The 27429-nt window shown below is 35.4% G+C and overlaps 4 protein-coding genes across 10 annotated transcripts in view; 2 read left to right on the top strand and 2 right to left on the bottom strand.

The window, feature by feature from the left end:
* Positions 1 to 153: 153 nt before the first annotated feature.
* LOC105226044 (histone acetyltransferase type B catalytic subunit) lies at positions 154 to 2033 on the top strand. Its single transcript, XM_011204785.4, has 4 exons — positions 154 to 553; positions 612 to 1113; positions 1184 to 1541; positions 1618 to 2033. Exons 1-4 carry the CDS (start codon positions 487 to 489, stop codon positions 1903 to 1905), a joined length of 1215 nt encoding a protein of 404 aa, XP_011203087.2. The 5' UTR covers positions 154 to 486; the 3' UTR covers positions 1906 to 2033.
* Positions 2034 to 2650: 617 nt separating this feature from the next.
* On the bottom strand, positions 2651 to 18113 carry LOC105226043 (katanin p60 ATPase-containing subunit A-like 1). Of its 3 annotated transcripts, none has more exons than XM_049447868.1 (4): positions 17261 to 18113; positions 4556 to 4812; positions 3387 to 4493; positions 2651 to 3169 (listed from the first exon to the last, which is right to left on the bottom strand). In XM_049447868.1, the coding sequence occupies exons 1-4, from the start codon at positions 17383 to 17385 to the stop codon at positions 2844 to 2846; spliced, it is 1815 nt and encodes a 604-aa protein (XP_049303825.1). In that variant the 5' UTR covers positions 17386 to 18113; the 3' UTR covers positions 2651 to 2843. The 3 variants fall into 3 exon arrangements, with proteins under 3 accessions (XP_049303825.1, XP_049303824.1, XP_029405954.2); XM_049447867.1 differs by lacking the exon at positions 17261 to 18113 and adding an exon at positions 13385 to 14894 and having other exon boundaries at positions 3387 to 4490; XM_029550094.2 differs by lacking the exon at positions 17261 to 18113 and adding an exon at positions 13385 to 14882.
* Positions 18114 to 21416: 3303 nt separating this feature from the next.
* Positions 21417 to 24286, bottom strand: LOC105226046 (protein jagunal). Its single transcript, XM_011204788.4, has 3 exons — positions 23911 to 24286; positions 22952 to 23324; positions 21417 to 22887 (listed from the first exon to the last, which is right to left on the bottom strand). The coding sequence occupies exons 1-3, from the start codon at positions 23997 to 23999 to the stop codon at positions 22756 to 22758; spliced, it is 594 nt and encodes a 197-aa protein (XP_011203090.1). The 5' UTR covers positions 24000 to 24286; the 3' UTR covers positions 21417 to 22755.
* A 708-nt stretch (positions 24287 to 24994) lies between these two features.
* Positions 24995 to 27429, top strand: part of LOC125776303 (uncharacterized protein ZK1073.1) — a 47782-nt gene continuing 45347 nt past the window's right edge. For 2 of the 5 annotated variants that reach the window (XM_049447873.1, XM_049447872.1), the window contains exon 1: positions 25031 to 25491. The gene's annotated coding sequence lies outside the window, so the exon portion shown is untranslated. Of the gene's footprint in view, positions 25492 to 27429 lie in introns of all 5 variants that reach the window. The other 3 variants (XM_049447871.1, XM_049447875.1, XM_049447876.1) reach the window with 3 other exon arrangements.

Here is a 27429-nt window from a genome sequence, read left to right as displayed (position 1 = left end):
AACGTCGTTCGAAGCAGGGTGTATTATAACAAATCAAAATATATGACAATACTTTGCTTTTTCCGTACATAATAATAAAAAAATTAAAGTATCTAGGATAAATTTAAAGTAATGTATTATTTTCTTGAACTAAAAAACGAATATATCCGGATAATTGTGTAAAATCAATTCATGTTTGAGCAACCCATTGTGACAATAATTTTGCATATGAAACACAGCGCTACCAGGCATTTGTCAACATTTATTGGAATTGGTTTGTTGCTATTGGCATTTTGCGCTCGAAATTTTTTACCAACATCACGACTTATGTATTTACATTTAATATCTAAATTAGTACATATACAGAAGGATAAATAATAAGCTCTATTAATTACATTAACTGAATTTAATAGCAGTGCTCGAGTTAATCGAGAGAGGTGAAAATTTGAAGCTTTCAAGAAGAAAAAATTGATACCATATTTTGGAGGGAAGTTTATTGTTGCCGGCATGTCGCATATTCATGACTATGAAGAACTCGTGCTGGACGCACTTGAAGTTGTGGAATTTAAATTGAGTAATTTTAAAGTTAAAAATAATTTAACGAAATCTCATTTGTGTTATTCGTCTTGTAGTACGTCGCAAGCAAGATCTGGAAGATGATAGTCTTGTATTTCACCCGTTGATGGCACATCAAATATTTGGCGAATCGGAGAGCATATTTGGCTATAAAGATTTACGAGTACGAATCTTATATACTGCCGGACCACTACACATTTATGTTGGTACAGAATATAGCAGCCGAGTGAATGAGATATCAGGGGGAGATATAAAAGCTGATAATGTTGTGCTCACTATTGCTGAAAAGTTACCCGAAGGCTGCTTCTTTATCAATATGGATGAGTTTTTAAAGACCCTCGATAAAGCCGACAAATTTCAACCTTTTGGCGAAAAATTATCCGAACACCAAGTAACTGACGCACAGGGAAAGGAGCGATTTTTCGAAATATATCACTGTGATTATAAAGTGCCGGCGTTTCTAAAATTTTTCAGTCGTCTGCAAACATTTATACTTTGGTTTGTTGATGCTGCATCTTACATTGACATTGATGATACACAGTGGAGCTTTTTTGTATGGTATGTACTAAAACATAAAGATGAGATTTTTTTTACTAAATACATATATATTATTTTTGTACCATATTAGCTACGAAAAATACAAAAATGATAATGGAGATTATCAGTATGCAACGACTGGTTACACAACTGTTTATGAGTATTATGCATATCCACAACACATACGACCACGTATCAGTCAAGTGCTAGTGCTACCACCATTCCAAAAACTCGGGATTGGCACAAGCTTTGTAGAGACCATATATAAGCATTATCAATCTCAGAAAAACGTGGTGGATATGACTGTGGAAGATCCATCTGAAGACTTTCAGCGTTTACGCAATTTTGTGGACGCACGGTTATGTAAGGGTTTGAAAAGTTTCGAAAGAGATGCCATTAAAAAGGGCTTCAGCAAGGAAATGATTAGAGAGGCACGGGAAATGTTCAAAGTAAATTACCACAACTTAAATATCTCTAAATGTTATTTAGTTTAGTTTTGTTTTTTTTTTTGTGTCGTATGCTTAGTTGAATCCTCGCCAGTGTCGTCGTGTCTATGAAATACTCCGACTCTATTATACAAATTTAAATGATGAAGAGGACTATCGGGCATATCGTTTGGATGTTAAGCGACGTTTAAACGCAGTTCATTATAAGCAGATAAACGACATTAAGAAAATGGAGAAAGCCAATGTGGATACTGAATGGTTGAGAGCGCGTCTGCCCACACCAATGCAACGCATTGAACAGTTAAATGAGGAGTACCAGCAAGTGGAAAGCGCCTATAAACAGATTCTTGAGAAGTTACGCGATTAAGCATGCGATTTACAGTACAGTTATTTGTGTTTTATTATCAATTTCGATGTTAACTAGTAATCAGTGCATTTGAGCATTTGTTTTAAATGATTATACAATAAAATTAAATTATTAAAATTAAAACAGTTGACCAAGCACATTCAAGTATACACTTCTTCAGCTGTTTTGTGAATTTATTGATTCGATTATACATACATTTACCATGTTAATATTAATTTTATAAATTTTTTTATATAAAATGTTGATTTATCGACTAATTGCTTATAAATGGTTATCTAATAATCACTTGTGAATTTTACCTACATACGTTCAATCGTTGAAATTTCAAAGTAGGAGATAGGGCAATACATATATTGGATTAGGAATGGTGGGTTTTCGAAATATTGAGCGAATCCAGGTCAAGTTTTTAACTAATGATAAAGGTCAAACATTGGATTGAAAATCATAATCCGTATTACAAGTCCATACAACAGTTATGAGCTATGGAAGTTTTTCTAAATTTACACAAGTCATGCACTAAATACTGCTTACAAATATGTAATATTAGGGTGTCCGTTATTCCGAGTTGGTTGTTTTTTTTTCAAACGCCCACTAAAGCTTCATGGCCTAAAAATAAGGATTCAACATAAACGGCATTCACGCAAGTGACTTATACATTCTGTGTTGCTCATACGACGTGGTGTACTATATGAATACAAATAGTACGTTTATTTAGGACAAAAACTGACACTTCCGAGGCGTTTGCAAAAAAAAAACATCAACTTGGGAAATAACGGAGGCCTTAATGTATTATGTTCTTTCTGCACGTTTTTCTATTGACCACTTTCTTACTTAGTTAAAAAAAATCTCTACAATTTATTGCTTATTGATTTTTAAATTTCAATGTGATCAATTATTATAATTTAAGAGCATTCTTTTCACTGCGCGTCTATATTAGTTTAACATGAACCATAGACTTCCATCCATTTTTCAAAACGCGCCACATCATCCAACGAAACTGATTGCTTCGTACGTTCCATAGCGTCTTTAAAATCTTGTATTGTTATGGGTTGATCAATGTCTTCACGGCGTATCTCCTTAATTTCTGATGGCGAGCGTCCGGCGATGAGACGACGCATTGCCATCATAGCCGCATCACGACAGACATTGCTAATATCCGAGCCCGAGTATCCTGTCAGCTGATCGCCGATGAGATTCGTATCCAAATTAGGTGAGAGACGAACATCCTTGAGGCAGAGTTTTAGTAGAGCGGAACGTGTCTCCTCTGTAGGAAACATTAAAAACAAAAAACAAGTTTGTTAATTTAAAATAAGTATTTAAATTTGTTTATGCATATTTCAAACGGTTAAAAAATATGTTGAAATGTAAATATGGAGAGAGCGCTGAGTTAGGTGATAAAAATAATCACAGTTTCTACACAATTTATGGAATAACAACATAACAAAAAAATATGACGTTTCGCTTTCTCCCCTTTGACTTACCATTTGGAAGTGCAATATAGATCCTCTTCTCAAAACGTCGTCTGAAAGCCTCATCAATATCCCAGGGATGATTAGTTGCCGCTAAAACCATGATGATTTTATCGTCCTGCAGCGTTGCATTCAAACCATCCATCTGTATCAATAGCTCTGCTTTAAAGCGCCGACTTGCCTCGTGTTCCGAATCGCTGCCACGCGATGTACACAAAGCATCAATTTCGTCGAAGAAAATTGTGCTCGGCGCATAGAAGCGCGCCATCTCGAATAGTAAACGCACCAGTTTTTCGCTTTCACCACGATATTTTGAGGTTAGTGTCGCCGAAGAGACATTAAAGAAAGTCGTGCCACATTCCGTGGCCACAGCCTTGGCTAACATAGTCTTGCCCGTACCCGGTGCGCCCACCATCAATACGCCACGCCAAGGCCGCCGTATGCCTTTGAAGAAATCGGGCATAATTATCGGCAATACAACCGCTTCTTGCAATATGGCCTTGGCATCATTCAAACCAGCTACATCACTCCATTTGACACCTGGATTACGCTGCAGTATATCCTTTTCTAGTGTGTCTACCAAATGTGGCTCATAGCCGATGGGCGAGAATATTTTCGTTTTTGTTTTCGGCGAACTCTTCGGCGTATTCTGTGACGTAGAATTCTCCTCCAGCGATGTGATTTCTTGATCATCCGAATTGGAATTCTCATCGATGGAGTTCTTTTTCGGTTTATCCTTGAGTTTAATTTGAGTGGTAAGTTTGCGTGCACGAATACGTTCCACACTGCGACTTTTGCGCGTAGCCGCTATAGTCGAGGCCTTAATGCTGCGCGAACTGCGCCCTTTATCAGTGCTGGTGCTCAGGCTACCGCCAACATTATGTGCGCTACCGTGATGGCTCAAATTGATCGAAGGCAGTGTTGGCTGTAGTTCGGGATCGCGTGATCGACGTAACGATGAGATCCAACGGTTATCATTATGATTTGGGAATTGTATGTGTGTATTATTGCCAACACCAGCGGTATTGTTGGTACCGCCGTTAGCATTCTGATAAAGTGGATTTGTGGTGCCGGCTGTGGGTGGCAAATTTGTGTTGGGGCGTGGTTGTGGGGGGACTTCTGGAAGAAATACATAGATTAGTTCAATTTTGTGACAACTCAATTGCATTTTTTCTACACACCTTGTGTTGGTATGCGCGTTTTTCGAAGGCCTGCTGCCGCAATGCCGTTACCACCGCCAAAAGTAGCCGCGCTGCCGGGCGAAAGGCCAGTCAAAGTGGTTGTGCGTGTGGTTTCGGTTTTCTTGTTGTTCCCAGCGCGTGACGGTCTATGTGTGGTTGTGATCTTTGTGAAGGCAAAAGGTGGATATTGATCTAGTATCAATGAGTCCATCATGCGTGCGACGTGCGAGAGTCCCGTCGGCGGTGTTGTGGAGGTACTGTCAAGAAGAAGTGTAAAGTAAAGAAAACCAATTTTGAAAAATGAAAGAGTGCTTTCAAATTTAGAATTGTTTGCGAAATGAAATGAAGTTATGTTCTTTATGATAAAAACACAAATGTTCTCATTAAATATTCTTGCTTTCAAATATACCAAAGACTGTGTTAGTTCTCCAGCTATCAAGTATGACTAAATTCTAATTCCGTTCACACTACACTCTGGGCTACGTAACCGGAACGAATCAGGATTATACTTCTTCACAGTCATTTTGTGACTGTGATGTTAGAATCATTTTTGGGTTGTTCAGTTTTGTTGAATCGTGTTATCATTGTAGCAGCATTCATCCAAATAACACCAGCGCGCGGAGTGACTGGATTTTCGATGATGAAGTTAAGAGGAAGGGATATCTAGGGAGCAGGAGGCTTCTAGATGTTAGGGTCATGTGTAGGTGGCAAGACTGCTGGGACAATAGTCCTAACAGTCGAGTGACTTATGAGTACATTCGGGACGTTGGATTTATTAAGGGAAACACAGACTTCAGATTCTATCTGAGTCTACATACTTACGGGGCATGGGCCTCTGAATGCATTTTTGCATAAGAGGCATTTATCTGATAGGTTGGGTTGTTTTTGTGGGGCGGGGGCGTGTAATTGCAGAATGCCCGATGTGTTCGGACATTAGGAATCTGGGTGGTATGGAGATTGCGCGTGAATTTTTTAAGCGGCGAACGCGTTTAGCAGAGAATTATGGTTAGCTTGTCAGTTGAATGTAGAGTTGTTTTGCCAACGGGTGCCGGACCCAAAGTATGGCAGAGGTTTTAGTTGGACCTCGAACCCTACCAAGGTGATTAGCGTTTCCATTCTACACTCCCAATTGGTAGTGAAAATGCCTGATATTGACTTGATCCGCAGTATGGTGTGGGGGGTACCCACGTTAAATACACCGGCCGTTGTCAACAGTGACGTGGGAGCTAAGTCGCGAGTGCGATCAGTACACAATCAGATCCTTACAGCCGTATTAGCTTTGTAGGAATGTCAAGTTCAGACATAGGCGGCTTTTTCCTGTCGAATGCGGCTTTAAAAATCGACGAAGAGGTGGTATACGTTGATCTTCCTTTCACGGGTCTTTTCCAAGATTTGGTGAAAATCTGGTCGACTGTAGATTTTCCAGGTCTAAAGCCACACTGATAAGTTCAGTTACAACTAAACTCTTCTAGTGTTTATTGCAGTGGATTATCTTTGCTGTTTGCTCCAACCGCTGACGACCGTATAACATAGAGCAAGCTGATTTAACTACTGTAAAATTTTTGAAGAAAAAGCTTAAATATATTTCTAGTTACATACATGCGATCTCCGATGACGCTATAATAGACGTCTGCACTGTTGCAGTGCTAGTGATTCTGTCCTTCCCCGTGTATACAACTTATAAAAAAATTTTAAGGAATGATATTTTCCAATCAATTAGTCAGGACCAAAAAAATCAAAAGCTGATAAAATTACTGGCCCTCTTTGGTCTGCCAAAACTCAGTTCTCGATCAGATAAAAAACTGGTAGGTCAGTGTAGATGATTACACTAATCCGATCATTTATCTTTGAGTAACCACTCTAGTAAAGTTGACCCTTTCTTAAATGTTCTTTTTATTATAAAAAAAATTGTGTTTTTAATCATTTCACACCAGGTGTTAGCCCTTAACTTCTCTTTCTCTTAATTTATGTAATTCAAAACAATCGAATAACTCACTAAACTAAATGATTATTACTCCTGCGTTGGAAAAACGTTGCAAAAATACTCCCGATTACATCGTATGTATGTAAGTATGTGAAGAAAATACGAGCGGTCATACATATGTATAAGTCCATTTAAATAACTATAAAGGGTTGTACATATATAGCATATATTGTCATTTTTTGCAGTAAGGTCAAGTATAGTTCCGTTTTTACTAGAATATATAGCGGCACGCAAACTATACCTTATATTTCATATTCGTATACTCGTATACATATAAACACCTAGATATGTACCAACTATGAAAATTAATCATTACAATAAATATGTACATGGAAAAATTCCTTGCGCGAATAAACAAAAACAAAGTATCGCGAACTCGCCAACCATCAACGGGCTTAGACCTTAGGGACTGGCTGGATTGGTCAGCATGGTCTAGACAGTAGACACGGTGTGGTCGCCAAAGGGTTATTATTAGCTGACAATGTACAAATATGTACATATGAGCATAAAATATAATAAAATCGAAGGAATGTAAGTGTATATGAAAGCTGTGGAGCTTTCGTTGTTGCAGAGCAAAGCTAAATAACGGTATGCATAAAAAACATATATAATATTTGATACTCTATCATATAAGTGGTCAAATAAGTGACCGGCTACAATTACCAATACCTGCAAACATACATACATACATACCTACATGAATATAGTTAATAATAACCTTAGTATTTTTAAGAACATAAGCAATGCATGCATACACACATACACACTCGTGGACACTATGTATACTTATGCCGTTATTTTTAAAAGTAAGCATGTTATGACGTCTCATTTTTATGCCGGTAGAGAACGTGTTGCGTTTAATATCGAATAATTTAGGTATTTTTCTATTTGCTTATGTACACACATACATACATACGTATTTGAATATATAAGCATTTTGCTGTTTGTATAAATATGTGTACATATGAGTTTAAATTGCGTCGAGTTCAATAAACTCCGCTAAGAATTGTCAGGTTATTGAGCTTTCAGCTGAGCCTTTTATTACTCTAAACTTTATTGTTGCTGTGCTGGATTTGACTTGTGTATATTGGACAAAGGCTTGACACGAACATGTCAAACATTAATTGAAGAGGTGACGTAACAGCAATTCAAGCAATATTAGTGGGCAATAGCTTAGGCTTATGCAGTATTCCCTAGGTTGGTGCCGTTATACGAGCAGTCTTGTTCCAATTACGAAATTTGTAAACAGTGTTGGAGTTTTATTTTTCCTTTGTTAGTCACATAAAGATTTCTCTAATTTGATAAGATTTTGTTGAGTGTATTAATTTATGGATCACATTTTTGAAGCTAAAACTTTGCGTGATTAGAAAAAATTAAAAAAAAAATTAAACATATATAATTTTTGTTTATAATTTTCTAATATTCTTTTTTTATTTTTATTCGTTCGGAAAAGTATTTATTTAATTTGTATTTTATCTATATGTATAGAGTTAGAGTTAGAGGTTGTAATGAGAAACACACTCGACTTTGCCGTGGGCGCAGAGGAATCGTTTTTAAAAACACCTTTATGGGCTAAGCTGGCAGAAAGCGAGGACTGCTGGAACGAAAACGAATTTCCAAGGAACTACAAGAAGTTAGTGTGCAAGACAAAGCGAAAATCTTAGAAAAACTTATGTAGTGGTTTTGAAAAGACCTACGAGGTGGTGAGACTTAGGAAACTATTATCCAAAAGTCCCACCTCGCTCTAAATCGCAAAAGTGGCGGAGCGTGGGCGAACAACATCTTGACGGAAAATAAAAAGGAATGGACAATCCTCCAAATCTCCCGGTATGGACGGAATGCCATAGAACGCTGGATCAGAAGCCTTTTGACCTCTAGGTGGATAAGAGCGGAATGGAACGACGTTAAAATAACCAATGTCTGTAGACGATGGAGTTGGTACGAGAATATAATGTCAAGAATTAGGTATAAGGCAACCTTTTAAGTTGCCGGACCCCACTGCTGTATTTTTCAAACTGCGGTCTTTGCCATCGCGAAAGCCGTGGATCTGTTCTCTAATAAACCTGCAGGCAATTCCAGAGTCAACATCTACATAGAAAGCCAACAGCAATCGCATATCGGCCAGAAGTGTTTTAGGAAGCAGGGCGGCAGTGAAAAGCGTTGCCAGAAGCAAGCAACTTCACTTCTACTGCGCCAGGTCACAAAGGCAATGAAATAGTGGACGAGATTTCCAAGAATTATGTACGACTAACATCCGAAAACATGATCAACATTGAGAAAATCATGCATTGTCCATAGGATGATTTTGACAGAAGCATGGTAAAGAAAATCAAAACCCAATGGAACCAGCTACCTGGGTGCAAAACTGCATGTGCAAACGGTAGATCGGAAGTACACAAATTCCTATTGGCATGCGATAGAAGGGATTATAGGAACATGATGGGAATACTAATTAGTTACTGTCTGGTGAAGAAACACGCCCACACGATGGGACTGACAGAACGAAAAAACTGCAGGAAATGTCTAGAGCAGGGCTCCAGGAAAACAATGGATTATCTCTTGTGCACTTGTCCCGTATTGGTAAAACTATGCTGTAAGTATCTGGGGTCCTTATGGTATGTTATACTGGAGGAGGTATCGATAGTGAGGCCGCAGAGTTTGTTTCTAAAGGATGACTACTCCTTTTGGACTTAGCATCTGAACTCCATCTGATATCGCAAAGAACCAAAACTGGCTTATTGGCCTACCCGATTAACCTAACCTAACTTAACAAGTTTTTTTTTTTAAATATAATGCAATAAAAACTGTTTGCTTTTAAAATTAGAACCTACTCAGCGAATTTCAGGATCTTAATTTTTGACATGCGCTATTTCTTGTGCAACAAATCAATCGTCGCACTTTTCTTGACTAAAGATTGGGCAGTAAAATCCTTTCTACACTCATTGGTATTCGTTTAAGCACAATTAAATACATAAATTTATATTTACATATGTATGTGTATGCGTGTTTAGCCATAATCGCAAATCGTGAGTTGTTACTTTTGTTCTATGACTTCCCAGCATTTCCTTTCATAAAATAAGTAAATGCCTCATGCAAAGGCTTTTGCATGGTTAGAGCTATGTTTTAAATACAGGGTGCTACATATGCGCACGATATAAGTTATTGACTTGTAAGTTAATCTTCTATGCTGTTTGGGTTGACATGAATTTCGTTTTTTCCTTTCCTTTAGAGCGAGTACGAATCAAAGTGCTCGAAATGATTACTTTGTCGCATTGCCTTTTTGGCATTTCCGGTTTGGGTAATTTCCACTGTTCAGTATTTATTTAGGAATTTGGGTTAATGACTATTCTCATACCATTGAGACCGTCATTGCTAGGCCTATTGTATTCTGCAGAAGTGGTACGAGTCTTGTAAGCAATTATTTGTTTTATGCTTATCAATACAAAAGTGGCACAATTGTTAACGCAGGCATTTTATAAAACAGCCATGCAGTTGCGACTGTAATCTGTTTTACATTTGTATTGAATACTAACCATTTATGAGTTGCATATTCTTTCGTTTCAATGACCTTGTTTATATATGTATAGACACGTTTTTTTTTATTTACCTATATCATATATATTTCACATAAACAGTTAATACATATATACACTTCATAATTTATTAAAAATAAATGCCTTCCAATGCTAGATGTTGCTTTATGATTTTTTTCTTGTAATCTATTCTCATTGCCTGAACTATCTCATTTGTTTGTAATAATTCCTCTTCCAACAAACGTGGCGTTATTGAAAGCTAAACACAATGTTACTTATACGCCATGTATTTCACGAAGCAGACGGGGCGTATGAGTAATGAAGTGAGATGATTTCAATTTATTTTTATTGATTTTCAAAAAAAAGCATATAACTCAAGATTTTGTGGTTTTAAATACTAAATACATTAAAAAAGCAAAGTTAATTTATATTGAATAAAATTAAAGTGATCAATTATAAAAAAAATATTAAAAATTCGATTTTATGTATAGTATAATGAAAACAAAATAGTTTTAAAGAATTTTTTGTTAAAATAATTTTATTATGCAACATATAAAATTCGTAATAGTTTCATGTATAAATTGCTATATCATAGCATAAAATGCAAAAATGATCGTATTTCAAAAATATAAGACATTTTTTTTTAACTCAGCAAGAAATGGAGAAATGCCAACAATTTATGCGTTTTTAATAAATAACCATTATATATTTGTAACTGGTCAGCCTTACAGTCTACAATTGTTCTGATAATGGTGGCTTTTTATCAACTATAAATAGTTGTCTCGTTGATTGGCAATGCAATTGATAAGTTACAACTGAGAATAATTGAGTGATCATTTCTAGATTAGAGAGTAGTAGAGCACATCTCCATGTTCACAAGTCTCGGTACTAAATCGGTATTTGACATTCCAAATAATTAACATTTGTTAAGTTATAGGAATTATATTATATTTACAAGTATATCATTACTTCATAACTAATACAATAACCGAATCATTCACTCGAGCGAATATTTCAATTTGAGGAGTTGAAAAAAGACAGAAGAAGTCAAATTAACCGTATAAGTTGTCTCCACAATGGAATCACCAAGTTTCGTTCTAAAAAAAATGAAAATAAATAAGAAGAAAAAACGTTATCTCAGCTTTACCGAAGTTGTAATACCCTTCGAAGGTGCTTTTATACTTATATTCCGATGTATAACCCCAAATATCATTAATTTATCTTGCCAAATAAAAAAGTGTTCCATACAAGAACATGATTTTGATCGGTTTCGATCAATGAGCCGGTTTCAGGGCGAAACGGACGTATGCAAAGCAGACAGACTGATATGGCTAAATCGATTCATCTTGTCACTATGATTATATATGATCATATTTACATGATGGCAAGCAAGTTCCGGGTATACTAAGTAAATTTGAGGGACACTGGTGATAATTTCAACGGCAATACCAATTTTCGATGCTTTTCAAGCATAAATGGGCCGATACTGCTACAATTTCATGTTCGATATTCGTACGAAGTTCATCAATCGTCGCTGGCTTGTTGAAATATATCATAGACTTGACGTAGCCCTACAGGAAATAGTCTAAAAGCGTCAAATCGCACGACCGTTGCGGCCAATTGACTAAACATAGCACGTTCACCAAATTTGGTTTTCAATAAATCGATTGTGACATTCACTGTGTGACTTGTAACACCGTCCTGTTGGAAACACATATTGTTCAAGTCCATATCATTTAATTCGAGCCAAAAATATTCGGTTATTTTTGAGCGGTAGCGATTCCCATTCACACTAACGTGCCGGTCTTGATCATCACGGAAGAAGTAGGGCCCAATGACGCCGCCGAAACATAAACCGCACCGTACCGTAAATTTTCGGGATGCTATGGTAACTCGTGGAGTACGTGCGGACTACTGCCTGATTAATAACGCATATTTTGCTTATTGACGAAACTATTCAGCCAGAAATGAGCATCATCGCTGAAGATGACTTTTAAATCCAGATCATTTTCAAGTTGTTGCTCAGCCCAAAATCACGAATATACGACCATTATGGTGGTCTAGCGGCTCCAGTTCTTGCGTCAAATTGACCTAGTAAGGATGTAGGCCAATATCATATTTCCAAAATCCGCCACAAAAACGTCACAGAGATGCCCAACGCTTGAGAACGACGTGTGAGAGACTAATTTCGGTCTTTCACACTAGAAGCGCTAGCTGCAAAAGTATTCTCGATACTACGGGCACTTCTTTGTTTCACTGGTATGGGAACATTTTGTATTGTGCCTGTGGAATCAAATTTTTCGATTCAATTGTTGATCTGACAGGACGATTATGACGTGCGCTCTTAAAGTTGAATTGGACGTTGCGCTCTTAAAGTTGAGGCCACTGACCCAGAATTTCAGTAGTAAATTTTAATAATTTTGATTCGTTGTTGGATCGTATATCTCTCCATGATAAAATGGCAAACCTTATTGAAGTGATATGTTAAAAGAGTGGGAAAAATATGGCGTAATTTGGTATTCCTATCGGTCTACTTTTGTAGCGTTCCTATTGAAAACACCGATACTTAACTAGTCAGCGTATAGGGATCGTATAGTAAATTCTTCTGATTCAAAGAACGACACGAGATAAGCTATAAAATGCGGTTAAAATATACTTCCAATCACTTTTTGACGGAAATGTCTCACATCTACTCGAACCCTATATTTATGGCGTAATACAATAAATGGAAGTAGAAGCTTGACCAGCCATCAAATTAATTGAATGCTCATTTAAAATATGTATATGTAGAAATTATAATTTTTATTTCAATTACACAATGACCTCTTAAAAATAAGCACTAATTGTGGTCGTAAATGTTATCGCAGTAAAAGTTTGCCACTTGACTGACAAGGCTGTGAACAATCTGACATCGTGAGCTCTAGTATGTGCGGGCACTATAGAAGTTATGAAGTGGTAATCAGCAATTTTGAATGCATCTGACCATGTCAATCACTTAAGGAAACTGTATAAATGTCAAACAAAATAGAGTTGTAACATTGAATAGTGGACTTGCCAATTGAAATGGCTTAATCTTTCACTTTTACACGCGCTTAAATGCATTGTGATGAATATAGCAGGCAAGTACGAGTATAAGGAATTTTCCACGACCACATGAAGGGCACACTTCAAGAATGTGGTTATAGTTGCCCATAATACTTGAGTTCGCGAACAGGTACGACTTTTCTTTTGTATTTTTGATGTATTTGTGTTTCATTGGGCTTACTGCTTTGTTGGAATATTTATAAGTGCATACAAATAAATAGGAATTACCTATCGTGTAGATCCCATAATGAATGATAGGGTGTATGACGGTATGTAGACAAGAGCGGCACGGCGACTTCGTACTCCACATGTATGTCGTTGGTGGGCATTGGGCGTTCGAGCGATGGATTCGAATTGTAAACGGAACGTTTCTGCAGAAAAGTGTGATGTACGGGCGCATTTGGGGGTGGCGCTGCGGCTGGTGGTGATGTTGCCGTTAGACCACCCACACCGACATTGCCATTATATTGCGTTGCATTTGCATTGGTTATGGCTGAGGTGATATTTTGCTCGCCGAGCGGCTGTTCTAATGCCATGCCCAGCCAATTTTGAGCGTTCATATTAAACATACTGCGTATTTACGCAATTTTATTTTTTAATTATTATTATTTTTTCTTATATACTCTGCTTAACTACTGGTATAAAAATAAAATAACTGTTGAATTTTTTTAGGAAAACATTTTCAACACTTTGCACTACTGTGACATTGTGATGTGGTGCGTAACGGTTGTTAACGGTGGTACGCGCGAGCTCCACAACACAAATTATTGACCATTTGCCGCGAATGCTAAACACTAACTGACCAACTGTGCGCCCGAGGCAGCGGTCATTGGCGGCGTCGCGCCAACAATGGCCATTTGCACAATAGAAATGTCGGAGTAACGGTTGTGGGGGAGGTGGCGTTGCGTCGCACCGCGTTGTGCCACAACAAAAAAGCCGCATTCATTAACAGCACCAGCAGTCGAAGAAAAAAGTATATGCTAAGCACAAACATACACACACACAAACATACACATGCATATGCACATGTGTTGGTACACTGGCTTTGAAGGATCTCCTTTAATATTCTACATACAAAATTGCCACCCTTTAACGGCTTGCATGCGCTTATATTTAGTGGCAGCACTGGCATGGCTAAGCATACTCATACACACACATGCACAAACTCATATGCATGAGAATATTTCTGGTTTGCAGCACTTGGATACATTGAAGCCGTTGACCACTTGTTTATAGCTTTTATTGTGTTTATACCGAGACGTACAACAATACACACACACACAGCTGGTATGCCAAAACACGCTCGTTTGTTTCTTGAATTTGTATTGAGGTTAAAGGAAGTGGCATTTGTGCTGCTTTTGACTTGTTGTTGTTACAATTTCAATCTGTGTTATGCTTATGTTTGGGTCTCTGCAAAATACAATTTCTGTTGTTGTTTTATTGTATGCTTCCATGAAAACGGAAGTACCCATATTCCTCGTGCTATTGCCACTTGTGTAGATTCGTTTTGGCTGAAAGTTTGAGCTGTTGTTGTAGCTAATTATTGTTGTTGCATTGTTGCTTATACATCGATTGTTCTTGTGGTTGTTGTCGCACGCATAGTTGGTAGACTAATAATATTTTCGACCATATTTTTGCAATAACAAATAAAAGTTCGTTAATTCTTGGACTTCGTAGAATTACAGTAGCACTTCGTTAATTTGAATTAATTTAAATTAATTACCAAATATTTATTATAAAATATGTAATTTTTTCTTGAAAATGTAAAATATGTATTTTTTTCTAGTTTTCGACATTCGAAAATCACACGGAGAGTAAAAGGCCACATTTCTCATACTAGTTTTTGATGTCTTGAATATTTTAGTGAAATTAAAGGGAATGCTGCCAAACAGGAAATGCCAGAACCTTTCAGAAAGTGCGCTAACTATTCGGAACCCGCTCAAAAATTATACATTCATTAATCTAGTCAAAATTAAGTGAGTTAAGAACTCCTCCAGTGGTGCATTTATTTGCGGATCTTGTAGAGATTTTTCTTTGCTAAAAAATATAATCAGCTAAGTTCATAATGACCATAAACTATAAGAAGTTCTCGGCAGTTTCCAGGTTTTCTGTTCAGCATAATCGAGTCGTTTTTGGGAGTTGCTGATCTTTTGCACACGATTTTTCAGAGAAGAGCGCGGAAATAATGTCACTTCTCTTCTGCCCCCTCTTTACTCATTACCTCATACTAATTTTTTTACTCTCTTAGGTTTTATAGCTATTAATGTCATCGCGAATGCTCTCAGTCTTTATCAAGTTAGCGAAATTTAGTCTATATTCCTCCATAATCTATATGTTTTGTTCTTTCATCTCTGTTGTATGTTTGATAGAACTTTTTTCACCATTTGTCGTTGGCTTTTTGATATTAACTGTCAAATGAGGAGCCTCCCACAATTTATCCCGGCTCAGTTCGCATGAGAGCTGATAGGTCCTTGGGGAAAAATCTTTTCAGAAATGATATTTTGGTTGCGGTCGCAACTTTGTATCAAATACTCAACGACCCACCCTCGTACTTTGCTAAATATACCGTTAATTGCGCTTTGGCATGAAACATATAGGTACAACATGCAAATGCGACTGGCCGACTAGCCAATGTGACGTCTTTCATGAAGTTAATAATTTTCACCAAACATTTGTCGGTGACTAGCAAATTCTTGAGTCCACTAACTTTATTTTAAATATGCCAACATGTGTGTGGATGTGCCGGGCAATGTTCGAAAACTATTGTGAAAATTCAACCATAACTCTCGATCAAAGTGCGCTAAACTTTATGGTACTACAACAACAGGAACGTTCAACTAAACTAAATGTCCAGAGCAGCGAACTTTAATAAATATCTAATGATTATAGTTAGTATAGGACTATGTGCGTGTGTATCTAGTAGGTTTGCGAGGTTTCTGCAATTCATCAAAAATTTTCCAGCTTTAACAGATTTTCAAAATGTATAAAATGGAAAGAAACAACAAAAAAAGTAGAAACTGCGAACCAATTTGGATTTATTTTACAAGGGTATTTTCAAGATCAACCTATCACTCGTGCTATCCAAAGCTGAAGCGATTCCTTTCTATTTCCGGCCATAATAAACGTGGTTTTATTTCCAAGCAATATAGACTTTTTAATTTCAAAAAGTGAATCAGATAAATGAAATGTGCAGGAATGAGAATTAAAATCAGGACATATGCGACAGAAAGGTTCGTTAAGTTCAAAATTTAATCCACAAGATTTTAACAGCAAGGGTTTAAACTGCCTCGAAAAGCGAACTGTCATATTAAATTTAACTTCAGAGTGGAGAAAAGAACGGCTAACTGTTCCATTAGCAGTTTTATTAAGAATATATTTTAACGAAAAGAAATTGCTGAACCATATTAATATTACTAAAGCTAAACCAAGACTTTTTCTAGTGTTTTGGTATTATGGAAGGGAAGAGTGACTGAAGTAAGTTTCCTAATTTTCTCGCAGAAGTACAAGGAAAAAAGAAAGATTTCGACTATTTGCTCTGAGTTTCAAGGTCCTTAAAGGCAAATACAACTATTGTGTAACATATTTGTAGGCGTCAGACATATGAAAGTTAAATATTAGGAGCCGTTTCGCCATTTAGGAAAGTTTTGTTAAATATTAATAAATGAAAATGAACATTTGCTTTCTTGTAGGCACACAAACACAAATACATACACACATACAAACTATATTTGTGTATATAAACAACTCAAGCGTCATTCGCTCAGGGATTTCGTAATGGCATATAACAATAATTGCTTGCTCTAGGGGCTCTGCAGCCGGCAAGAGGACATCAAGCTGTTGTGTATGGCCTTCGTTATGTTGATAGAGCGAAAAGCTGTTGATGATGCAGAGATGTTGATATTTAATGTGTCGGAGAAAAAATCAATTTTTTGCAAGGCATATAGCTGCGTAGATATGCACATATGTACATATATGCATAATTATCTAAATATCTCTACATACAGATGTATGTGTATGCGTATATATAGGTATATGGATATGTCTTGTATTAGAAAATCAATTCCAGTACCGTTACATGTCACTTTTCCAATTATTGGCACTCACCCAGGCAGCAACGGCAGATAGGATGTGGTGGAATCCAAGGTGCGAATGGCAGTATTGCCTCGCAGCACCAGCTTTTCGCGTGTGATGCGTCGATATGTTTCCTCGCCGCGCTGCTTCGAAGACATTTTCGCTTAATTTTACTCAATATGTTTTAAAACACTTGCAATTTTTTTTTTTCAAGTTATACACAATTTTTTAAAGGTTAATAAATAAAGCATATTTTTCGGTTAGTTCCATGCACCGAATCTTCATATGCTTTCTTGCTATATTACTGCGCACACACATTGGATTTTATTATAATAGATAAATTTTTAATCTAATTTTATTTTTATGTTTTGCATTCTTTGCTCCGAGCTGCGCTCACATATGTCCTATGGCCCTCGATTCTACTGCAATACTGGTGTAGTTTTGAATTTTCACCACAAGCCGAACAGCGAAGTGGCCAATATACTTACATAGTATGCACATAAATATACATACATATGTATCTGTCTGTACATTTGGGCTGTTCGCCAAACAGTCAGCGCTGCTATGTACGCTTCGTTGGCGGATGCTGCACGACGAAGGCGAATTGGTTGCCGGCAGCGCGAAGAAAAACAATATATACTATATACATATGCGAAAAGGCTAAGAAATCATAGTCGACAACAACAACGAACACTATTTGTATTGCTTATGCGCAGGCTTTGTCAGGATTTAAGGATAATTAACACTCAGTTAAGACCATTGATGATAATAAATATAAATATATTTTTCTTTTGTTGATTTCACAATTATGTAAATGAACATATGTATGTAAATATTTCGGAAAAACTTATGTATGTATATTTATTTTTCGCTGTGCACTTGGCGCTGTTGCACTGCAGCACGTGCCGATGGCGACTAATGCAGTCCAACGCGCTTTGAGGATTATTTACTGACCAAATAGTGAAAAAGCCACTTCACGTTTAGCCAATATTTCTTATACATACATACATATGTATGCATATAAATATAGTACTATTACATATTGCTTTAATCGTTCGGGGTTGCAAAATATCCTAAAGTTTGTCTGTTTGTTTATACCGAAGGGACAACATCGCCTGACCACTACTCACTGGTCAGTTAACGGTAAAGTGTGACAGCAATAATGTAGCGGAGTAGAACGTTGGAGCAAAATCGTTGGTGTTGGTGGTCGTATTCATCAGACTGGCGCATTATGTCACTTAGTAGATGTTGTTGCATGTTTTGATAAAGTTAAGTACAACAACAAAACGTTGAGCAGTGACTACAGTGTGTGGCGCAATTTTTCTTCCATAATAAATATTTGATTGAATAAAAATTCAATGTTGCTAAATTTTCGAAAAAAAAAAATTAAAATAAATAAAAAAATTAATAAAAAGTTTATGTCATAAAAATTATCGTTTATACGAGCAACAATTAATTTTTATGTCGTAAAAATCACAAGGTTTATAAAGGGTGATTTTTTAAGAGCTTGATAACTTTTTTTAAAAAAAAAACGCATAAAATTTGCAAAATCTCATCGGTTCTTTATTTGAAACGTTAGATTGGTTCATGACATTTACTTTTTGAAGATAATTTCATTTAAATGTTGACCGCGGCTGCGTCTTAGGTGGTCCATTCGGAAAGTCCAATTTTGGGCAACTTTTTCGAGCATTTCGGCCGGAATAGCCCGAATTTCTTCGGAAATGTTGTCTTCCAAAGCTGGAATAGTTGCTGGCTTATTTCTGTAGACTTAAGACTTGACGTAGCCCCACAAAAAATAGTCTAAAGGCGTTAAATCGCATGATCTTGGTGGCCAGCTTACGGGTCCATTTCTTGAGATGAATTGTTGTCCGAAGTTTTCCCTCAAAATGGCCATAGAATCGCGAGCTGTGTGGCATGTAGCGCCATCTTGTTGAAACCACATGTCAACCAAGTTCAGTTCTTCCATTTTTGGCAACAAAAAGTTTGTTAGCATCGAACGATAGCGATCGCCATTCACCGTAACGTTGCGTCCAACAGCATCTTTGAAAAAATACGGTCCAATGATTCCACCAGCGTACAAACCACACCAAAGAGTGCATTTTTCGGGATGCATGGGCAGTTCTTGAACGGCTTCTGGTTGCTCTTCACCCCAAATGCGGCAATTTTGCTTATTTACGTAGCCATTCAACCAGAAATGAGCCTCATCGCTGAACAAAATTTGTCGATAAAAAAGCGGATTTTCTGCCAACTTTTCTAGGGCCCATTCACTGAAAATTCGACGTTGTGGCAGATCGTTCGGCTTCAGTTCTTGCACGAGCTGTATTTTATACGGTTTTACACCAAGATCTTTGCGTAAAATCTTCCATGTGGTCGAATAACACAAACCCAATTGCCGCGAACGGCGACGAATCGACATTTCACGGTCTTCAGCCACACTCTCAGAAACAGACGCAATATTCTCTTCTGTACGCACTGTACGCATTCGTGTGGTTGGTTTAATGTCCAATAAAGTAAACTGAGTGCGAAACTTGGTCACAATCGCATTAATTGTTTGCTCACTTGGTCGATTATGTAGACCATAAATCGGACGTAAAGGGCGAAACACATTTCGAACCGAACACTGATTTTGGTAATAAAATTCAATGATTTGCAAGCGTTGCTCGTTAGTAAGTCTATTCATGATGAAATGTCAAAGCATACTGAGCATCTTTCTCTTTGACACCATGTCTGAAATCCCACGTGATCTGTCAAATACTAATGCATGAAAATCCTAACCTCAAAAAAATCACCCGTTAGTAATACTGCCAATCTCCAAGTCAAGTAACCTTGGCAGATTTTTTTCGTGTAAAAATTTTTAATCCATAAATTCACCTCTCGATCTTCTGATACCTTGTTAGGACTTTTAAATACGATTTTTCTGTTGTTGTTATTGTAGAGCTTCAGAAGATCACAAAAAGTATTGGAAAGTTATATTAAATGACCCGCTTTAGTTCGATATAAATCTTGGGCTCCTTCTGGTTAGGTCGATTATCGTAAGAACAGAAAAAGAACTCGCATTTCGTGAAGCTCTGTCCTGAGTCCAAATATTTTTTGTTTTTGTTGTGGTATGATAAAAAAATCCAAAGAATGGATACTATCAATTGTTTTCTTTCATTCATGTGAAGCCATTTCGTCGCAGTAATTCGTACATTTCAGTTTTGCTCTCCCTTGGCTCTCTATCTGAAGTGGATCCTGTAGTGAACTTGTTAAATCTAGTATATACTTTATTTAGTAGGCGTCAGGGCACCTTTGGGTCAAGGTATACAAACAAATAAATTAAAAAATAAATAGTATTGATTGTTTAATTATTTACGTCTTGGCATTGATCCCAATTACCATACTAAATAAATGTGACAAAAACGAGTCATTAAATGCTCACTGGCGATTATATATATGTACATACATATCTTAAGCGTGCACGGTTAATTTTCGTTGAGTAGCTATTGCAAATATTAAATGAGTTATACCCAACGAACATATTTACCTTGTATGGAAAACTGTTTTATTTAACAAAGTATCTTCAGGAAATTCGGTATAGATTATTATCTAAGTCATCGCATAATTGAACATACATATGTATTTTTCTGATCGGACCATAATTTTTGTAAATGCCAGATTTTTGATAGAGTATTCTGTTTCAACCTGATTACGGGTAATACAACTTCTCGTGGCTATTTTAATTATATATGTATATGTTCTGAGCAAATGTTTAATTACATATGTTACTACGATATTAAATGTATAATTAAATTTGTTTATACTATAAACCTTTGTATTTAGAACATATTGTTATATTGTATATTATTTTTGATCTCCCAATGATAATTCGGGTGGTGGAGCACGGTGCCCGCTCGTTCCAAAGATGTGGTTGGCCGTGGGGAAACGTTCGGCGCAAATGATTCCACAAAATGTTAAATAAAAAACAAAGGTTTCTTATAATACATATATTTAATTATAAACATATGGAAAGGCACTTACCACGTCTGTATCGCTAGGATGTCGCATAAGTCAAATTATGGTTTTGTTATCAAATTTGCTTATTATTTACTAAAATAGATTGCAAATAAAATGTATTTAACAAAAAAAATATATATTTTCTATGCTTTCCTTGTACTTAACACAATTTTCAAGTGAAAAATAAGAATTAAAATGCTTTTAACCCACACAAAATATAATAGATTTATTATAAATTTTTTTCCATATTATTTTAGTTGACATTATTTGAACAGCACAACAATTTACACAAATTGACAATTCATTTTTGATATTTTCATATTTATTAAATAACTCTTCATTTAAAACCATTTTGTTACCCACTCCTTGTTTAAGTTATCATTATTTTATACTTTTTATATTGTTCTTGCATTTTCTAGTGCAACTGTTCCAAAATGAACAGCTAGTGCCTTAGAACACAAATAAGTACATATATACAGGCATACATACGTATGTAAGTATAAGCATATTTTGTACAAAAGAATAGTTGTTGGCCCTTAATGGGAACTTATAGATGATGTTAGGCAGTTCGGAGTTCTTTGTTTGTAGAATACACATTCGTATATTTTATAAGGAACTTTAAACGCTAAAAATAAATATTTTGAGTATTTTAATAACGCAATGACCAAGTGCACAGACGATTATTATGATATTGCCATTTAAAAAATATATTTAATTTTCAATTAATTTGTCTTTTGCAAAATATATCAAATTATAGGTTTTTAAACACTTTAATGACATTGCTGTAAAGAAAATCTAAATGTATGTACATACATTGTATTTAGTTGCCTTTAAAATTTACTTCGTTTTTTTTGACAGATTTGTGCAGACTACAGTTAATATACGAAGTAAGACATATTATTTTCAATTGCTAATTCGCAAATTTGATATAACACATTAGTAGCTACATACATATGTGCGGCATCACGATATTCCATGTGCGAAAAAATGAAATTGTGCTTGTATCCATACTTTTTTCGATATATTGCAGTATTCATACTATCTGGCTGATCTATGCAGACAATCTAGGATTAAACAAATAAACTGTAGCTTTTCGAAATTTTTGGTTTGATAAGATTATTCAACCGTATGGTATGCTATAAAATATTTGTATGACTAGTTATGCATTGGGGTGAACGTGTCGAATGTACTGACAAAAATATACCCAGAATGTATGGAATGGCGCACAATTTTGGTTTGTAGTAACAACTTTTTTATTGGCTTCTATTTAAAATGTTTTTACGAAAGAACTTGAGCATAAATCCAATAGATAGTCAATTGGAAAAATATTCAATGTGGAGAGTATATGAACGTAAATATGCAAGCAGACAAGATATTGTTAGACTATAAATATTTCACTTTAATCCGAGAATGAAAACCATAATGAGCATAAACAACAGTTGTCTTAATCAGACCTAAGTTGACCGTCTGCATAAGATGGATATTATTTCATCAAACGTTTTCAAAGTGCGTCAATCCTTTGTTTTAGTTTTGACTTATTGAGACTTCTTTATAGCGCTGCGCATACGCCATGCTCTAATGCATTTGTAGGCGAAATACAAGGTAAAACCGTGTAACTGAATAGCGACTGCCGAGAAGCCGTACCACAATACTGCGTAAGGCATACCCTAGAATTTTAAAACGGTTAGTTTTGGAATAAAAATCAATGTATAAGAATTGTTCATTACTTACGCGCCATATAAATATATCCGTTTCCTTTATATCAGTTTTCTCATCTAAATTAATATATTCCCAAAAATCTCTAAAGTAGTAAGCAAAGCAGTAGCATACGGGTATAACACCAGTCAACATAATGGCTATCATATATTTTTGCATTTCGCGAATGCTATTGTTTAATATTGCCGAGAGAGCAAAATACATTGTAAACACCGATGTCATCCAAACGTATTCCCACCATAGCGGTTTTGGCACTTCAAGTTCTTCCACCTCCAGCCAAAAGACATCTATGCGATCCAAAAAATCCGGAGACAACTTGGTCACCATAAAAATAGAAAGTACGATATGATAGCAAATACAAAATTTGACACGCTTTTTGCCTTGCAAACTGTAGAAAATATAAAAGAAAATGATATGTAACAATTATGCTTTATTATTTATTTTAAAAAATATGTGTAATTTTTATAAATTATTTATTTAAAATAAGGTTATAATTTTCCCAAATTCTAAACAAAATGAAAACGAAATAACATATAAGCAAGCACACGCACATACATCACTGCACACACTTTCGCCGCTACATTTCGTTGCTCCGAAAGCCCACGTCACCGTGTGTGCGATTAAGCAGCGGAGACGCTATCGACAGTTCCCAACTCACGCTTGTCCATAATCACAAAATGTAAACATAATCTGGCAATTGGCCAATGAGAGAGCACAGTAATCAGACAATAGGAGCAGCGCCCTGTAAAAGAATTTGCCTGCAAACACTTTCCCCATACAAATGCGGCCTTCGTCTAGCCCCTCGAAATACCGTGAACACCATCGAATTAGCAAACACTTGCATGCCTCTACATATTATTAAATTATGCAAACTATTTGCTAGCCTGAACTACTAATGACATATTGAAACGTTACTTCATAAACTTTTATGGTAATAAGTGATAACCAAATTTAATGAAAGGTTGGATATTAACCTCATACGGTGTGGTGCAGCCACACGTTGCCTATATTCGTAGTCAGCGCCATCGGTACCAGCCACCATAGGTCCACCACGAGATGCCATATTCAGATTATGTTCGAGCTATCAACGTTGATGTATAACCGACTTTCTTAGGAAGTTGTTCTATATCTTTCCTAGGACTGCTTTCGTAGGTTACAATAACATTTCACTTTGACTGTAGAAATATAAGATTCGTTCGTTTGTTTAAAATATTATAATCGGTGGTATTTTATGCAAAGTATACAGTTTGAGTATACTTTGTTTAACGGGAAAAGAAAAAAATATCACCGTCGAATCAAAAAGAAAATAAGTATTCGCCAAAAGAAAAAGTTGCTACACAATCAAAAATGTATAAGAAAAGAATTACGCACCGGGTGTAAGAAAGTTTCTTATTATTGGAAAATGCAACAGGCAACAGCGAACAGGGTGACAATTTATTGCAGACGTTATTAAATCCATTTAAGGCAATTAGTTCTTTTAAATACTATAATGCCGCTTCTATTTATAAAAAAAATTCAATTTAATTCATTTCTTAAAATTCAGTTTTATAAAAGAATTATATACAAAGTTTAATTTTTCATTTCCAGGATTGCGTTAATGTTTCTGTTTCCGTTCCATTCAAAACCGTTTCCTTTAACGATCTTTTCAATATTATTTCAGTAAAAGCAGCAAATCTCGCGTTTTTTAGAATATTGGTCAGGTAAAAATGGAATATAAAAATTAAGAAGATTGCCAACAAGTTTTATAATATTTATAGTAATCAATTAAGAAATTTATGATATTATTTCCGCGAAAACAATGGCTGCATATGTTTTTAATGTGCTTATATTGCAAAAAAAAGGAATTTTGAAGTAGGTTTGCATTTAAACAAAATACTGACCAAATGCTTATTATTATTATTATTATTGTTGTTATATGAAGATATGTATGTATATATTTGTATAAAGAGTACACGTCCATACCATTGTTATGAATGTACCAATCGGTTAGTTGCTCTGTGCACCCATCCAACTGTCTAGCCATTCTAGACAGCGTTCGCCGCAGCCGCAAATACCTGCAATGTGTTTTTATATATACAACGCAGCGCTGAGCGTTTGACTGCAAAGCAAACAACGTGGTCGTCGTCGTACCATGTTCACTAAGTTGGAAATTCAGTGCTTTTGAATACTTGGCGGCGTCGTGAAGTGATCGCTCTTCAACAACTCTTAATCGTTTGAAAGTTTGAAATTTTTTAAAATAATTTTTAAAGAGAATTACGCACACAATTTGAAATTAAGTATATTTATGTATCATTTTTGAAAAAGCAAAATAATATTTTCTTTCTTATTGTGAAATGTGAATTTAAATTAGTAAAAGATAAACGAACACATTAATTATTAATTTTAATACGTCATATTTGCGTTAATGTAATTAAAAGTATGTTTTTAAACGAAAATCAGTGAACAGTGAACGAATACAGTGACAAATACTAGAGTGCAGTGAATAGTAAAAAAATATATTTTCATATTTATTAAAAATTTCTAGGCGTTCTGCGAGAAAAGTAAATATTTTGAAGGTAAATTATTTTTTAATCTTTGCTTTATATACATGTAGTGTTGTATAACGTACAATTTCACTTAGATAATCAAATGATAACATTTTGCAATTACATTTTTATTTTTGCTTTAAATTCTTAATAGTTTTTGTAATGTTTTAAGAAATAAAATATTATGGGTAGTATATGTAATTATTTTTCGGCGGTACATGTACGTGTATTAATTGAATTTTCTAAGCTTCGGTTTGCCGACACAAAAATATTTCTAAAAATATTGTTATTTATTTGCAAAATGTGTTTTTGCTCAAATTCGTTTGTTTTTCTTTTATACTTTCTCGGTTTGGTAATATTTTTGTTTTCCCATTTTGTAAGCTTGACGCTTAAGTTTATGTGTGTCTCATTCGTTATTAACGTATTTTGCCGCCAACGAAAGTTGCTGCATTTAACAAAGCAAGAATATATAGCTTTTACTAGGCTTCTGTGTTTAGTGTCTACATATGTACACATCTACCGAGTTGCATCGAACTGTATACATATAAAACCACATAATGTGCATTGACTTTGGCTGGCGTTTAATAGGAGAGTGTGTGATCATGCCTGACAGCCTGGTTGGCGACCATTGCCATCACTACAACAGACACATTGAGATTTTGCAGCATTTTCATTTTATCTATTTTTGTTGCTGGTGTAGAAAAAAATGAATGTAAACAACAAAAAATCAGAAGAAAAACGTGTGGTGATTTTTATTTATTTTTCGAAGGGCCCAAAGTTAAGACTTTCTGTAGCCAAGTCTAGGTGTTGTCGTGTATGTATGTTTGTAAGGGTGTAGGCATGTGTGTAAATATTTTTACTAAGAACTTTTCCTTTCTTCGTTTAATGCACACACATGTAGAACATATGTATGTACATACATAAGTATATGCATGAGCATATTTGTGCGCCAATATCGCCGTACAAATCACTTAAAACTGTTTATTTACCTTTTAATGTTTGTATATACCACGTAAATATGTAACTAAGCATGCATGTATGTACATATGTGCATATGTAAATATTTGAATTTTTCTCACTTGTGTTTTTGGATTGGAAATTCTTTGTTTTTAGACAGAAACACATACATATATACATAGTATATATTTATGTATATTTACAAGATGTATATATGTATGTATATTTTGACGTTGGTCACTTATTGAAGTACGGAAAACTTCTTCTTCCTCTTCTTTAATAACATAGATAGTTATAGGGAAATTTCACTTCAACCAAATTAAAAATTTAATGAACGAAAAATGACCGCCTGATTGTCTTGGTTTCATGCTTTGTAGGCTTAAAACTTCAAATTTATATATACATATGTATAGAAGTATGTATGTAGTAATAACCCTTAACAAGTTTTCTTTACTAATTAAATATGCAACATACGTACATACATATGTACCCCTTGTGCCCTTTTCCATTTTCCAATACCAAATCTGTGTTTTATCCGTACTACTTTGGAACAACAGTCGAGGTCACAAAAATACAACACACAAGATATTTTCTTGTAGTGAAAAATATACTATTTTAAACAGCATTTCATATTTCATTGATATTTTTAAATATACCAGATAGGTTTATACATACATATCTATGTATATACATATATGTATGTATATTATATGTGAATATTTTAACTTAGCTGTTAAATATACACATGTACGTAATCACAGCTCATGAATTTATTATAGAATTTAACAGAAATATATGGAAAAAATAAGAATACAATATTTTACCCACCACTGTTCTTGTAAAGTTATTTTTACTATGCGTACATGTACATGTACATATGTATGTATATTTTTTGGATTGTTAAATCTTTATGTGTTGTATTTCAGTTTTGATATAAGTATGTATTCTAGGTCAAGCCCTATTTACATACATATGTATTTCGTAGACATAAAACGAAATATAATGCTAAAA

The sequence above is a fragment of the Bactrocera dorsalis genome, chromosome 2, assembly GCF_023373825.1.
Source record: "Bactrocera dorsalis isolate Fly_Bdor chromosome 2, ASM2337382v1, whole genome shotgun sequence".
In the NCBI taxonomy this organism is placed as follows: domain Eukaryota; kingdom Metazoa; phylum Arthropoda; class Insecta; order Diptera; family Tephritidae; genus Bactrocera; species Bactrocera dorsalis.
Note: the sequence above shows the minus strand (reverse complement) of the source record. Positions and strands in the feature narration are given on the sequence as shown.

Bases quoted from the DNA above. Each gene is read 5' to 3' on its own strand.
- LOC105226044 (XM_011204785.4), top strand. From the start codon at position 487: ATGTCGCATATTCATGACTATGAAGAACTCGTGCTGGACGCACTTGAA. The intron at 1,114-1,183 runs GTATGTACTAAA...GTACCATATTAG, and splicing joins CAGTGGAGCTTTTTTGTATG to CTACGAAAAATACAAAAATG. The intron at 1,542-1,617 runs GTAAATTACCAC...TCGTATGCTTAG, and splicing joins AGGCACGGGAAATGTTCAAA to TTGAATCCTCGCCAGTGTCG.
- LOC105226043 (XM_029550094.2), bottom strand. From the start codon at position 13,725: ATGTTTAATATGAACGCTCAAAATTGGCTGGGCATGGCATTAGAACAG. The intron at 4,813-13,384 runs GTAATTCCTATT...TCTTCTTGACAG, and splicing joins TTATGGGATCTACACGATAG to TACCTCCACAACACCGCCGA. The intron at 4,494-4,555 runs GTGTGTAGAAAA...TATTTCTTCCAG, and splicing joins AACGCGCATACCAACACAAG to AAGTCCCCCCACAACCACGC.
- LOC105226046 (XM_011204788.4), bottom strand. From the start codon at position 23,999: ATGGCATCTCGTGGTGGACCTATGGTGGCTGGTACCGATGGCGCTGAC. The intron at 23,325-23,910 runs GTTAATATCCAA...TATTTTCTACAG, and splicing joins GCTGCACCACACCGTATGAG to TTTGCAAGGCAAAAAGCGTG. The intron at 22,888-22,951 runs GTAAGTAATGAA...TTAAAATTCTAG, and splicing joins CGGATATATTTATATGGCGC to GGTATGCCTTACGCAGTATT.